Source organism: Somniosus microcephalus, chromosome 3 (genome assembly GCF_052327205.1).
Source record: "Somniosus microcephalus isolate GS21.2 chromosome 3, FLI_Smic_1.0, whole genome shotgun sequence".
NCBI classification, from domain to species: Eukaryota; Metazoa; Chordata; class Chondrichthyes; order Squaliformes; family Somniosidae; genus Somniosus; species Somniosus microcephalus.
The window spans coordinates 291480118-291494693 of NC_140989.1; the positions used below are offsets into that span (position 1 = coordinate 291480118).

The window sequence follows — 14576 nt, forward strand, 5'->3', positions numbered from 1 at the left end:
GGGCTCTTACCTTCTTGACCAGTCTCCTATGCGGGACTTTGTCAAAAGCTTTACTGAAATCCATGTAAACCACATCCACAGCATTTCCCTCATCCACACACCTAGTCACCCCCTCGAAAAATTCAATCAGATTGGTCAGACATGATTTACCCTTGACAAAGCCATGCTGACTAGCCCCGATTAATCCTTGCCTCTCCAAGTGGAGACTAATTTTGTCCCTCAGAATTTTTTCCAATAATTTCCCTACCACAGATGTTAGGCTCACTGGCCTGTAATTCCCTGGTTTATCTCTGCTACCCTTCTTGAATAATGGTACTACGTTAGCTGTTCTCCAGTCCTCTGGTACATCCCCTGTGGCCAGAGAGGTTCTGAAAATTTGTGTCAGAGCCCCTGCAATCTCCTCCTTTGCCTTACACAACAGCCTGGGGTACATCTCGTCCGGGCCTGGGGATTTATCCACTTTTTGGCCTGCTAAAACCGCTAGTACCTCCTCCCTCTCGATGCTAATATGTTCAAGTATGTCACAGTCCCCTTGCCCGATTTCTATATCTACATCGTCTTTCTCCATAGTGAACACAGATGCACTTGTTCAGTATGAATCAGTACTTGAGGGTATTGGTCAAGAATTTGGAGGAGTGCAGTTTAACAACCTTTTTTAAATAAACATTGAGATGTTGTTTCTTTACAAACACCAGATAACTAATTACTGTATGCACCTACCCCTTCCAGGAACATACATCAACAATAATAAAGCCGCTGTCTTCATAAGTATTAATATGATGGAAAATATTAAATGCTGAAGTCCTGTAATTGATTTTATGGTATTCACCAGTTTTCTTGTTGGCAACATGGAACCAGGTCTGTAAAAACACATACTTTTATGACAAACTGGAACTCTTCCAATGTTTCTGTCCAACCATAACCATACCATCAGGGCAATGCCATTCTACATTTGTTAGGAGGGTCATAAGCATTGTACATACACCATGTTGGGATGGATAGGATCAATTTAAAATTAGCACTAAGAGGGGAGGAGAGAGGTTAGGAGAAATTTCTTTAGAGGGGGTTGCAGAGCATCAAATGCTTTGCTGAAGCAGAGACTATTGTGCCTTTTAAGGAGAAATGATATAGGATTACATAGGATATACAGCACAGAAACAGGCCATTCGGCTGAACCAGTCCATGCCGGTGTTTATGCTCTACTCGAGCCTCCTTCCATCTTTCCCTTCTCTCTCATATGCTTAGCTAACCACCCCTTAAATGCATCTATACTATTTGCTTCAACCACTCCCTATGGTAGTGAGTTCCACATTCTCACCACTCTCTGGGTAAAGTAGTTTCTTCTGAATTTCCCATTGGATTTCTTAGTGACTCTCTTATATTGATGGCCTCTAGTGGAAACACTCGCTCTGTATCTACTCCATAAAAACCATTCATGATTTTTTAGGTCACCCCTCAGCCTTCTCTTTTCAAGAGAAAAGAGACCCAGCCTGTTCATCCTTTCCGGATAGGTATACCCTCGCATTTCTGGGATCATCCTTGTAAATCTTCTCTGCACCCTCTCCAGTACCTCTATATCCTTTTTATAATATGGCGACCAGAATTGTACACCGTACTCCAAGTGTGGTCGAACCAAGGCTCGATACAAGTTTAGTGTAACTTCACTACTTTTCAATTCTATCCCTCTAGAAATAAACCTGTGTGCTTGGTTTGCTTTTTTTTTAATGAATAAATGTTTGAAGCAGAGAAAGATATTATGCCATGGGGAGATAGCAGGGCAGCAGGATTAGTTTTGGATTGCTCTAACATAGAGCCAGCACAGGTACAATTAACTGAATGGCTTCCTTCTGTGCTGTAAACTTCTTTCGTTATAGTAACACAAATAAAATAGGAATGATGACAAAGCTACAGACAGTTATATATACAGTAATATATACTTATATACTGATCTATAAGTACCCAACTCCTTAAGTCAAACAAATTGGGGCTTATGGTTTGCTTCGTTTAGACACCTACCCATATCAGATACATTGTGAGTAGATCTGTACAGGAAACTTTGTGTTATCCGGAGGCTAAGTGTCTGGCAAGCTCGAGCCACCGGCAAAAATCAGGAGCCGTTTTGTTAGGTTTTTTTTTCTTCTCGTGGCTTTTTTTTCCTTCTCGTGGCTTTTTTTCCCCCAACAGTCAGGCTCTGGAAAGTCTCTCTGAAGCTGTTGCTAAGCTACAGAGACGCTTCCAAGGTACGGGCCGACTGTTTAGAAGCTGTTGCTAAGCAACAGTGTTTGTTGTCAGATACGGAGATGAAAAGTTCCGTATGCTTCAACATTAACGCTGGTGTGTCCGGCAGTTTTGAGGGAACGGCAACAGCTCGGTCCCGTCGGTGCCGGATAGCACAAAGTTTCCTGTACTTTGATATCAGTTTGTAACTAATATTCAAAATAGTGCCATAGCTTCATCTATATAGTTATTTTTGAATATATGACCAATGATGAGAAGAACATAGTTCAATGCTTTATCATATTTGAATTTATTAAATTGCATTAAACAGTTAAAGTTTTACCTAGAAAAGCATCACTCAGAATTCTCCTTACAGAAATAAAATGTTAATTCTTTCTATGTATGAACAGTTACTTACTCCCATGGAATCATTTGACTCAAAGCAGTCCATGTAGGTAGCACTTCGCATGCTCCACGATGAGAGAAACTTCCACAGGTTAATTTTGACTGGTTGTTCCACAAATACAATGTAGTTTTCACACAAACCAAAACTGTATAGATACAGATGATTTAAGGTCACAACTAACAGTGAGTTCAACAACAACAACTTGCATTTATATACAACCTTTAACATAGAAAGACATTGCAAGGTGCTTCGGAGGCGTAATCAAAATTAATTCCCTCTATCATTATGTTTTACGTTAAAAGGGCGAGCAATATAATGCTATGACCATGATGAATTGCCACCTATTCCTTTTGAATATTAAGAACCTTTATAAACTGAAAAGAATTATAATTTGAGCCAAATTAGAATTAATCCAGTAAAATCATATGATAATTTAAATTTTGAGAGAGAGCAACCCCCATTAAAGCTTCTTGACCACATTTAAAATAATGGAGCTGCTAAAATGTTTCCTGGAGAATGTGTGCTTTAGCTGTGAAGATAAAAGGTTTTAAAGCCTCTGGTAGCTTATCAAGTGACCATTTTCATAACAAAATATCAGCAGATTGTATGATAATGGGAGGACGGGGGGAAATAGCAACAGTACTGAGCCCAATCCTGTCCTCGCACAACCTCATGTACTTTCCGCAAGGGGATAATGATCACCAACAGAAAACGTAGCTGATAGTGTTCCTGAGCTGAAAAATGAAACAATGTTTCAGATCTATCCAAACTATCTAATAAAATCACTGCAAAAATCTTTGTTGATAAAGTTACTCTCAAAATTTGCATTATCCTATGAATTTACTGGATTAGCTGTAACTTTTTAATAATACTGTGCTGGCAGTTTTGTTTTCTAAAAGCATCTAGGATTATTAAACAAAACATTAAAAATTGCTCCTCTGAAAAAAAAAAATACAAACCTGTGTACGTAGGACGGCTTGAATCTGTCACTACAGGGAAACTGCACAACCACCTCCATTTTCTTCAATGGGTCGTCTTTCCTATCTGTAATAATCAGTTGCATGTTGAGCCACAGCAGAATCATTAACCTTTAAAAGTTCCATTTGTAATTTGAACGTTTTCACAGACTATTTATATTAGGTCTACAATGCTCATTGTGGATCACATATACTTACCTGTTTGATAAGTATGTTTAGTGTAAGTGCTCATAAGGATAAGCAGTTACCTAATAAGTATGGTAATTTATGGGCTGGCACCAGAAAATTGACCATGAAAGCTTTGTCGAAAGATTGTCGAAAAAACCCAACTGGTTCACTAATGTCCATCACTAATATCTCTCTAAGTTTGTATAATCTGCTAACAGAATTCAGGAAATCCTGTTGTGAAAGTAGCTGCTAAGATGCAGTACAAGAGTGGCCCAGGGATGACTCTTCCTCCAAAGGTCAAAATCCAAGTCCCACTACTCTACAGTGCTGCTCAAAGCTGGCTCTAAGATCTTTGCTGTGGTCCTTGTGATGATGGTGCTCCTATAATGGCATTAGGTAAGGAACTCCAGGATTCTGACACAGCACAGATTGTAATATGCCAAGTTCAATAGACGCTCTGCTTACCCACTACAAATAGTTATCAAGAGGTGCTCTGGTGAAGCATTAACACTAACAATATTGCAATTAAGGTATTAGTATATTAAGACACTTTGGCTCATTGCAGTAGATTAGTCAGTTTGACTCTAGGGACAAATCCACTGGTTTAATAAATATGCAACTTCCAGAGAATCTATTAACTTAAAAAATACAATAAAGATAAGAAAAGAACACAATAAAGATAAGAAAACAATAAACAAAATACTCTTTTTTTGTCACTGAAGCTTCAAACCAGTTTGGGAATTGTGAATAAAATAAGATAAATGGAACACTGTCTTTTTTTGATAGGTAAGCCTCACTGCATCTGTTCCTTTAAGAGAAGGGACATTTCTGATTGGCAACCATGTGTAGTCAGTACGTTTCAGAACCCATAAAAACAGTAACTAGTCATTGAGCAGAAAACCATGTAGCTTTGCAGAGGCAAAAACCTTGACATCAAGAATGTGGAAATTAAACATTGTTGTACTGGGTTTTAACATTTGCTTTTTTAATCAGGACGGAACTGTCTCTCCAGCACTCCCCTACTCCTCTGGCACTTTCTCCTCCTTTGAGCATCTCACCTTATTCCACCCCTCTACACTGAGCAACTTCTCATCCTCGGTGATTTCAACCTCCATCTTAATTCATCATGCTCTCTCTTCCGAGTTCACTAGCCTCTTATCCTCCCTTAATCTCTCCCTCCATGTAAACTCCCCAACCACCACCTCGACCTTGCCATCTCTCATGGCCTCGCTACTCCCATCGTGTCAATTGCAGATAAGGCCATCTCTGACCACTTCCACCCACATCTCCCTTCCACCTCCTCCTACACACCCACCCCCCCCCGCCGCCAACCCTACTTCCTTCTGTGTCCGCCCCTGGAAAAAACCCTATCCCAACTTGCTTACAACTACCGATCTGCTCAACCACACCCTCACCACCACCTTTGATGCCCTATTAAAACAATTACTCTCTCACCCTGGCCAATCCCCCTGGTACGGCCCTCATCTTCGCTCCCTTAAGTCCAAAGGATGCAGACTTGAATGGATATGGCAGACAACTGGTTTAGTCATTCACCGCCAGATCTTGCTGGACCACATAAAGCACTATCAGGCCCTGCTCTCGTCTGCCAAAATTGCTCACTATTCCAGAATCATTCTGGAATGCAAAGATAAACCCCGGCTTCTATTCTTCACCACAAACCATCTTCTTAAACCCCTCTCCCGTCTCCTCCACCCTCACCTCCGACAATAAGTGTGATGAGCTCATGAACTTTTGTCTCGGATTGAAACCTTCCGATCAGCTGCCTCTGCCACTTCCCTTCCTTCCCTAGCCCACCGGGCCAAACTTCCTCTTAAGGTTCCCCCTGCCCTAGCCCTGAACTCATCTTTCTCCAGTTTCTCTCCGATCTCCCCTCATGACCTCTCCATGCTCATCTTGTCCACGAGACCCACTTCCTGCTCCCTCGACCCTATACCCACCAAACTGCTGACCACTAACTTCCTTTTCTGGTACCCATGTTAGCTGACATTGTTAATGGTTCTCTCTCCTCGGGTACTGTCCCCCTCTTCCTCAAATCAGCCGCAACACCCCTCTCCTCAAAAAACAACCCTTGACCCTGCCGTCCTTGCAAACTACCGCCCCATCTCTAACCTCCCTTTCCTCTCAATTCTTGAGCGTGTTGTCACCTCCCAAATCCGTGCCCATCTTTCCCGCAATTCCATGTTTGAATCCCTCCAATCAGGTTTCCGCCCTTGTCACAGTACCGTAACGGCTCTCATCAAAGTCACAAATGACATCCTTTGTGACTGTGACAAAGGTAAACTATCCCTCCTCGTCCTTCTTGACTTGTCTGCAGCCTTTGAAATGGTTGACCACTCCATCCTTCTCCAACGACTCTCCACCGTCGTCCAGCTGGGTGGGACTGCACTCGCCTGGTTAAATTCTTATCCATCTATTCGTAGCCAGAGAATCACCTGCAACCGCTTCTCTTCCCACTTCCACATCGTTACCTCTAGTGTCCCCCAAGGATCTATCCTTGGCCCCCTCCTATTTCTCATCTACATGTTGCCCCTTGGCGGCATCATCCGAAAACACAGCGTCAGTTTCCACATGTATGTTGACGACACCCAGCTCTACCTCACTACCACTTCTCTCGACCCGTCCACTGTCTCTAAATTGTCAGACTGCTTGTCCGACATCCAGTTCTGGATGAGCAGAAATTTTCTCCAATTAAATATTGGGTAGACCGAAGCCATTGTTTTCAGTCCCCGCCACAAACTCCGTTCCCTAGCCACTGACTCCATCCCTCTCCCTAACATCTGTCTGAGGCTGAACCACACTGTTCGCAACTTTGGTGTCATATTTGACCCTGAAATGAGCCTCCGACCACACATCGGCAGCATAACTAAGACCGCCTACTTCCACCTCCGAAACATCACCCCTCTCTGCCTTTGCTTCAGTTCATCTGCTGCAGAACCCCTCATCCATGCCTTTGTTACCTCTAGACTTGACTATTCCAACGCACTCCTGGTTGCCCTCCCACATTCTACCCTACGTAAACTTGAGGTGTTCCAAAACTCGGCTGCCCGTGTCCTGACTCGCACCAAGGCCCATTCACCCATCACCACTGTGCTCGCTGACCTACATTGGCTCCCAGTTAAGCAACGCCTCGATTTCAAAATTCTCATCCTTGTTTTCAAATCCCTCCATGGCCTCGCCCCTCCCTATCTCTAATCTCCTACAGCCCCACAACCCTCCCCAGCCGAGATATCTGCGTTCCTCTAATTCTGCCCTCTGGAGTATCCCTGATTATAATTGCTCAACCATTGGTGGCCGTGCCTTGTTGCCTCGGCCCTAAGCTCTGGAATTCCCTGCCTAAACCTCTTCGCCTCTCTATCTCTCTTTCCTCCTTTAAGACCCTCCTTAAAACCTACCACTTTGACCAAGCTTTTGGTCACCTGCCCTAATTTCTCCTTATGTGGCTCGGTGTCAAATTTAGTCTTATAATACTCCTGTGAAGCGCCTTGGGACACTTTACTATGTTAAAGGTGCTATATAAATACAAGTTGTTGTTGTTTTCACTGAGGAAAAGAGAGAGTACATGCAAAAGGGTCATTTAGACTTTCCAGCATTGAAGAAATGCATAACTATAGGCAGCGTTTGCCAGAAATAGATTGCCCGTCTAATGAAGGTACATTGCTTTTGAAACTGGAATCAATACAAAATTGAAGATTTTGTTAAAGTTTTTGATTAATTACTTGCTTTCATTGAAAGCAGTTGTGGTCATCTTTCTAATGAGGAACGTGTTTGCCCTGGCTATATAAACAGGCTAAAAGATGCTGTGTCCTTTTGAACTCCAGAAACAAATATCACCATCATCAGTTTACAGGGTTGATCTGTTAATACTTCATGGTTTTCAGCCACTGCTGTAAAAATACAGTGCAGTGACTTCAACAATGAGTCAATCGTGTGCATCTGCTCCATCACCGCCCCTCCCCACACCAAGTTTTTGATAGAACTATTCCAGCCATAAGAGATCAAAAAATATATATATACCTGGCTGCAGCGGAGGTATTTTGATAATATTGTAAGCAAATGCAAATCTTTTCCCAAAGCAATTGCCGATATTGTAGACAGTTCCATCACATTCAATGTGAGGGTGGGCAGTCGCACCATTGATTACACAGTAGTTGCAAAGATCCACCTGCACCAAAATAAAATTACATTACAAAATGCATACTAAAATTTGAATCAGTTGGTTGTATAAATTCTAATGTCTTAATATTGTGGTAAACCACTGTTGTTGTTGTTGTTACACACTGTTGTACCTATGCATGCCTCAACATGTCTCGGCTGGCTCCACCCACACAGGCCCAGGTATAAAGGTGATTGACCTGCAGCCCCCTGCCTTCTTGGAACCCAGTCAACCACGAGAGGCATGCTCTGTTCTTTGCTAATAAAAGCCTTTAGTTACTCTCTTAACTCTCAGTCTTTTATGAGTAATTGATAACGCATCAATTTTATTAGCAAAAACAAAATGTCGACATTTGCTGAACAGCAGGCTGCTGCACCAAACGCTGAACAGCAGGCTGCTGCACCAAAGGCTGAGCAACAGGAGCTGCTGCGAGCCCTCAGACCAACATGCCTGGACCTAGACCCCCAAGAGGCGGGTTCGGCTACCAAATTTGCGCATTGGCTGCGTTGCTTCGAGGCCTACCTGCAAGCCTCAACTGTGACCCTGGACGAAAACAAGTTGGAAATCCTGGCCTCAAAGGTGAGCCACCAAGTTTATACAATAATCCAGGACGCGACGACCTACGCGGCGGCTATCGGTCTGCTAAAAGGGCAATACGCACGCCCGGTAAATACGGTCTATGCCCGGCACCTCTTAAGATCCCGCAGACAGCAGCCCGGGGAATCGGTGGAGGCCTTCCTACGGGCACTACGGATACTCGGCCGAGACTGCGACTGCAAAGAAGCATCAGCCGCAGCACACACGGAGGGACTGATCCGAGATGCTTTCGTTGCGGGTCTAAGGTCCGACTACTCCCGGCAGAGACTGTTGGAAAAGGGAGAAATGGACCTGAGAAAGGCAGTGTCCCTCGCGCTCTCGCTCGACGCGGCCCACAGGAATATGGACGCCTTCTCCCCTAACCGCTCCGCAACGTGGACGCCACAACCTTGGGTCATGGGACCGCCACCTTCAACTGCTGCTGCGATGTCCAAGGCACAGAAATGTTATTTTTGTGGCCAGGCAAAACACCCCAGAGCACGCTGCCCGGCGAGAAACGCTACCTGCTCCGGCTGCGGGAAAAAAGGACTGCCGTCCAGACCGCGGCCAGGACCATGATGTTAATCTAGAGAAATTCCTCCGTACGGCCCAGCGGCTGAACCTAACATACAACAAGGACAAATGTATGTTTCGTACCAAGCGCCTTGCCATTCTTGGCTGTGTAGTGGAGAACGGAGTCATCGGCCCCGACCCCGACAGGATGCGCCCCCTTATGGAGCTCCCCCTCCCCCACTGCCAAAAAGCACTGAAGAGATGCCTAGGGTTTTTCTCGTACTATGCTCAGTGGGTGCCGAACTATGCGGACAAAGCCAGACCCCTCATCAAGTCCACCTCCTTCCCCCTAACAGCAGAGGCCTGTGCAGCCTTCACTCTCATAAAAGGAGATATTGCGAAGGCCACAATGCACGCAGTGGATGAGTCCATCCCTTTCCAAGTGGAGAGCGACGCTTCCGACTTTGCCCTAGCTGCAACCCTTAGCCAGGCGGGGAGACCCGTGGCCTTTTTCTCAAGGACCCTCCAGGGCCCCGAGATTCGACACTCCTCTGTCGAAAAGGAGGCCCAGGCCATTGTGGAAGCTGTGCGACATTGGAGGCATTACCTGGCCGGAAAACGATTTACCCTGCTCACTGACCAGCGTTCAGTAGCTTTTATGTTTAATAATAAGCAGAGGGGCAAAATCAAGAACGACAAGATCTTGAGGTGGAGAATCGAACTCTCCACCTACAATTACGATATCTTGTACCGGCCCGGGAAACTCAATGAGCCCCCAGATGCCCTATCACGTGGTACATGCGCCAACGCGCAGGTCGATAGACTGAAGACCCTCCACAATGACCTCTGCCACCTGGGGGTCACCAGGTTTTTTCACTTCATCAAATCCCGTAACCTGCCCTACTCCATCGAGGTGGTCAGGACCATGACCAGGAACTGCCAAATCTGTGCTGAGTGTAAACCGCATTTTTATAGGCCAAACAGAGCAAGCCTGATCAAAGTCACGCGCCCCTTTGAACGGCTGAGCGTCGATTTTAAAGGGCCCCTCCCCTCCTCCGACCGCAATGTGTACTTCCTCAACATAATTGATGAGTACTCCCGTTTGCCATCCCTTGCTCAGACATGACCAGTACCACGGTCATTAAATGTCTGAATGACCTCTTCGCCTTGTTCGGTTTCCCTAGCTATATTCATAGCGACAGGGGCTCATCCTTTATGAGCGACGAACTCCAGCAGTACCTGTTCTCGAGAGGTATCGCTACAAGCAGGACCACCAGCTACAACCCCCGGGGGAATGGCCAGGTGGAAAGGGAGAATGCGACAGTCTGGAAGGCAGTCCTTTTAAACTTGAAATCTAAGGGCCTCCCGACCTCTCGCTGGCAGGAAGTCCTCCCTGCGGCGCTCCATTCCATTCGGTCACTGCTCTGTACAGCCACCAATGCTACCCCTCACGAGAGAATGTTCTCCTTCCCCAGGAAGTCCACATCGGGGACCTCGTTACCGACATGGCTGACTTCTCCAGGACCCGTCCTACTGCGGAAGCACGTGAGGTCCCATGAGACGGACCCCCTGGTCGAGAGGGTGAGCCTCCTCCATGCCAACCCTCAGTATGCTTACGTGGTGTACCCGGACGGGCGGGAGGACACAGTCTCCATACGAGACCTCGCACCTTCGGGTGCTCCCGAAACACCCCCCTCGCCATCCACCACTACCCACGCCTACCCCCAGTACGCTTACGTAGCGTACCCGGACGGGCGGGAGGACACAGCCCCCACACGAGATCTCGCACCTTTGGGTGCCCCTGAAACACTACCATTGCCATCCACCACTACCCACAACCCAACCCCGCTAGACGGCATGCCGCAGCCCCAGGACCCGTCATTGACCACCCAACCACTCAATGAGACGCCAGACTCAACGTTGGATGCTGCACCATCACCGCCGCCACCACGACGATCAGGACGGCATACAAGGCCACCTGATAGACTTACTTACACGAACCTTTAGTACACTTCACCCCGCCGGACTCAATTTTAAACAAGGGGTGAATGTGGTAAACCACTGTTGTTGTTGTTACACAGTTGTACCTATGCATGCCTCAACATGTCTCGGCTGGCTCCACCCACACAGGCCCAGGTATAAAGGTGATTGACCTGCAGCCCCCTGCCTTCTTGGAACCCAGTCAACCACGAGAGGCATGCTCTGTTCTTTGCTAATAAAAGCCTTTAGTTACTCTCTTAACTCTCAGTCTTTTATGAGTAATTGATAGCGCATCAAATATATAATGAGATCTTTAGTTCACCTGTACCCTCTCTCCAACTTCATACATTTTGTAGGATAATTTTCTCCTGACTGAGGTTTACCTATGCTCTTCAGCACTGTCTGAGTGTGTGGATGGTGGAAAATTAAGGCCACAATTAACTTTACAATAGAAATAAAAATCAAAAAACTGCAAATGAAGGGTCTCACCTGGAACATCAACATGCCTGTTCTTTCCACAGATGCTGACAGACCTGTTGCGTGTTTGCAGTATTTTCTGTTTTTGTATCAACTTTACAATTTTAAAACTGGTGCAATGATCGTAAAACAAAGCAGCATATATATTTGACCCCTTACTAGGTGGACAGTAGGTACCAGGAAATCTCTCAAGTGGCATACATAAAAGCAACATAAAATGCGTGACTACATTGCTAGCGTCCTCCTGACCATAGTGTGAATACACAGCACATCCCATTGAATGGTGGTTTCATCATTTGGAGTTGTGCAGCTTCAGCTGTTTCCCTTTCTGCAACACAATCATTGAGCCCTGGAGATATGAGCACATACATGTTCTCATACCTGGCTTTCAGATAATGCCTTCCAGCAGCTGTTATCTCAAATATAAGAGTTTCCTGATCAGCTGTACAATGGGCATTTGCTTTCAGCATGGTTGATGGACCCACCCAGGGCAGCTTGTGCCTCATCAGCCACCTTGATATTCTAGATGTCTAAGTACAATGATATATACTAGATTTACTCATTACCAACTGCTTCATCCAGGTCCTCTTGAGGCACTTTAGCAAAAGAATTTCCCACCACAAGGTTGACTCTCACTTCAAGGCACACAGTGACAGGCCAGTATAGGCCAGAGCACACCGACCATACAACCATTCCCTTTTATTTGCCACAGATCCACCTCACAGTTTCGTCTTGGATCTAGCACCTGAGCCAGAGGAAGCCCTTCTGAACCACAAATGAGAACTGTTTGGACACATGCCATATACAAAAGATTCATTTGTATTAGGATTTTGCTGTCATTAAAGAAAATTGGCAAAGACCAAGTGCCCTTTGCCTTCTCAGTAAGATTCCAGGTGCCTTTTACTCGGCTGCAACTGGCATCCACCAGGAACCTGATATAAAGCAACAGTTGTTATTTTCCAATCAATACCACGAAGGACCCCTTTTAAGCCATGCCAGGCAACAATATCTCGCTTGCTCGGTACCCATTACCATATTCCACTGGTTAGCCCCAATGTTCAACATATTGAGTAGAGCGCACTAGATCCCTAGGTAATCCTACCAGCAAAGTATCATATGTGAAAAGGAGCGCTGCAACATTTTCAGAAATGTCTGGAACAATGACTCTGAGGATGTCCCATACACCATCCATCACATCTTTGATGAAGATATCGAATAGGATCGCAACACTGGAAAACCTTGCTTCATTCCTCTTTTGAGAGAGATAGGTACAATAAGTATCCTGTCTACTTAGAGCTGGGGCAGACATCCTGGTTAAAATTCAAGATTTGGCCCAGTTCTCTAGCTTTTCGCTTCATTGTGAGGGCCACGTGAATCACTTGGTTGAAAGCCTTATGAAAGGCGATAAAAGCAATGTAAATGGGGTTCACCTGAGCTTTACAGCATTCTGAAATCTTGTATAAAGCCACAACCTGTCCTACACATTCCTTACAAGATCAAAACCCTGTCTGTTCCTTTCTAATTGCTCCACTATTCTCAATGCATCTGATATGCATGCTATAATGACTTGAAAAATCATCTTAAAAACAAAGCAGTGAGATTTCTCACCAGTTTTCAGGCTCCCTACGGTCCCCATCTTGTGGCTAGAGATCACAATTATGCACAGAATATTATAAGTATACATATCTCAAACAATCCTATTCACTAACGTCTGAAGGGCAACACCAAGGTGAATTAGTGGTTACTGGTGCTGTTCTCCAAAACCATTGCCAATCCTCCCCGTTGCCTAGGTAGCTTTCAGAAATCTGACACGGATAACATCCATACTGGTTGCCCTACCATTAGATAGGTGGTACAGTGCAGAGTCCATTTTTTCACATCCCTTAAGGCCTTCAATCTGTGCAGCACACTCCACTACTTATCCACCCTCCATGCAGATGGGTCCTAATTACCTACTGTTGGGTCAGACGCAAACTCTGTATAATGTTCGCTCCAGACTCCAAGGATGCCCTCATGGGTCCGTTGGAGAACACTAGACTTGTCAGCCATTGGCACGAAATACTTTTTACCATTAGTGACAGACTTTAGCCACAGGAAAATCAACCTATGATTGTCTTTGTATAATTAAGCGCCCTTAGGAACAAACACAACTCACTAAACTTGTTTAAGCAACCCTCAGCCTCGAGGAGTGTTGTTTCATAATCCATCATTGCAGCAGCTCTTGATTGCTCCAAAGAGACTTCAAATACGACTTTATGGCCTTCTTTCATCAAACAGCTCTCCTTTACAAGACCCTTGTCTGACTGGCTGAGCAGCTAGCAAGGCCTATCAACAGTTTGGTTCTGATTTCAGCTGGTAAGGCAAGGAAATTATTGGCCACATCAGTTGGCATCGAGTTCACCCTATTGGCTATCTCACAAATCCAGGCTATACTGCATTTAAATAGTACAAAAGACATTGGCCCTGAATTCGCAGTCGGTATGACGGCGCACTCTCAGAGTACGCCATCAAACCGCCATTGAAATTGACTGCAAGTTTGGGATTTGTGCACACGCTAAATCCTGAACTTGCGATCAGTCAAGTTTGACTGCGCATCGCCTTCGTTGCACATTTCACCTAACCATTCAAATCAACGTGCTGGCGAAAAGTTGTGCTAACTGCCCACCTACTGCGCATTAATTTCCCTGAAATTTTTTACGTCTGGTGCAAACAAACACAGGAGCCTGTTGCACAGTGTAAAGGGGGGGGTGCTGGGGGGAATGAAAATGTTGTATTAGTTGGCGGCTGCTGACTGACCCGTTGAATTTTTCCAGCATTTTCTGATTAAAAATTTACTGGTCATACACAAAGCTCTTTTCATGTGTCAAAATCTTTCCCGATGAGTTTTTGAACCCAGAAATTAAGCACAGTAAACACCAGCAATAGGTATTCTATAGATTGGATATATTGGTTTAAGGGCAAAGTTTTTGAGTGCCGATTATTTCTCAACATATTATAGTAAAATAAACTACTGATTTATAAGAAAATTTTGTACTGGGGTTTGCTACTTTATGGGCACAATTCCAATAATGGAGCATCTAATCTAATA

The 14576-nt window shown here is 45.0% G+C and overlaps 1 protein-coding gene across 2 annotated transcripts in view; it reads right to left on the reverse strand.

Annotated features, from left to right (window-relative positions):
- Positions 1-14576, reverse strand: part of rpe65c (retinoid isomerohydrolase RPE65 c) — a 63690-nt gene that overhangs the window by 17088 nt on the left and 32026 nt on the right. For both annotated transcript variants that reach the window (XM_085982767.1, XM_085982766.1), the window contains 4 exons: positions 7804-7951; positions 3583-3667; positions 2636-2768; positions 721-860 (listed from right to left, as the gene is read on the reverse strand). In XM_085982767.1, coding sequence (XP_085838893.1) covers positions 721-860; positions 2636-2768; positions 3583-3667; positions 7804-7951 — 506 coding nt within the window. The remainder of the gene's footprint in view (positions 1-720; positions 861-2635; positions 2769-3582; positions 3668-7803; positions 7952-14576) is intronic.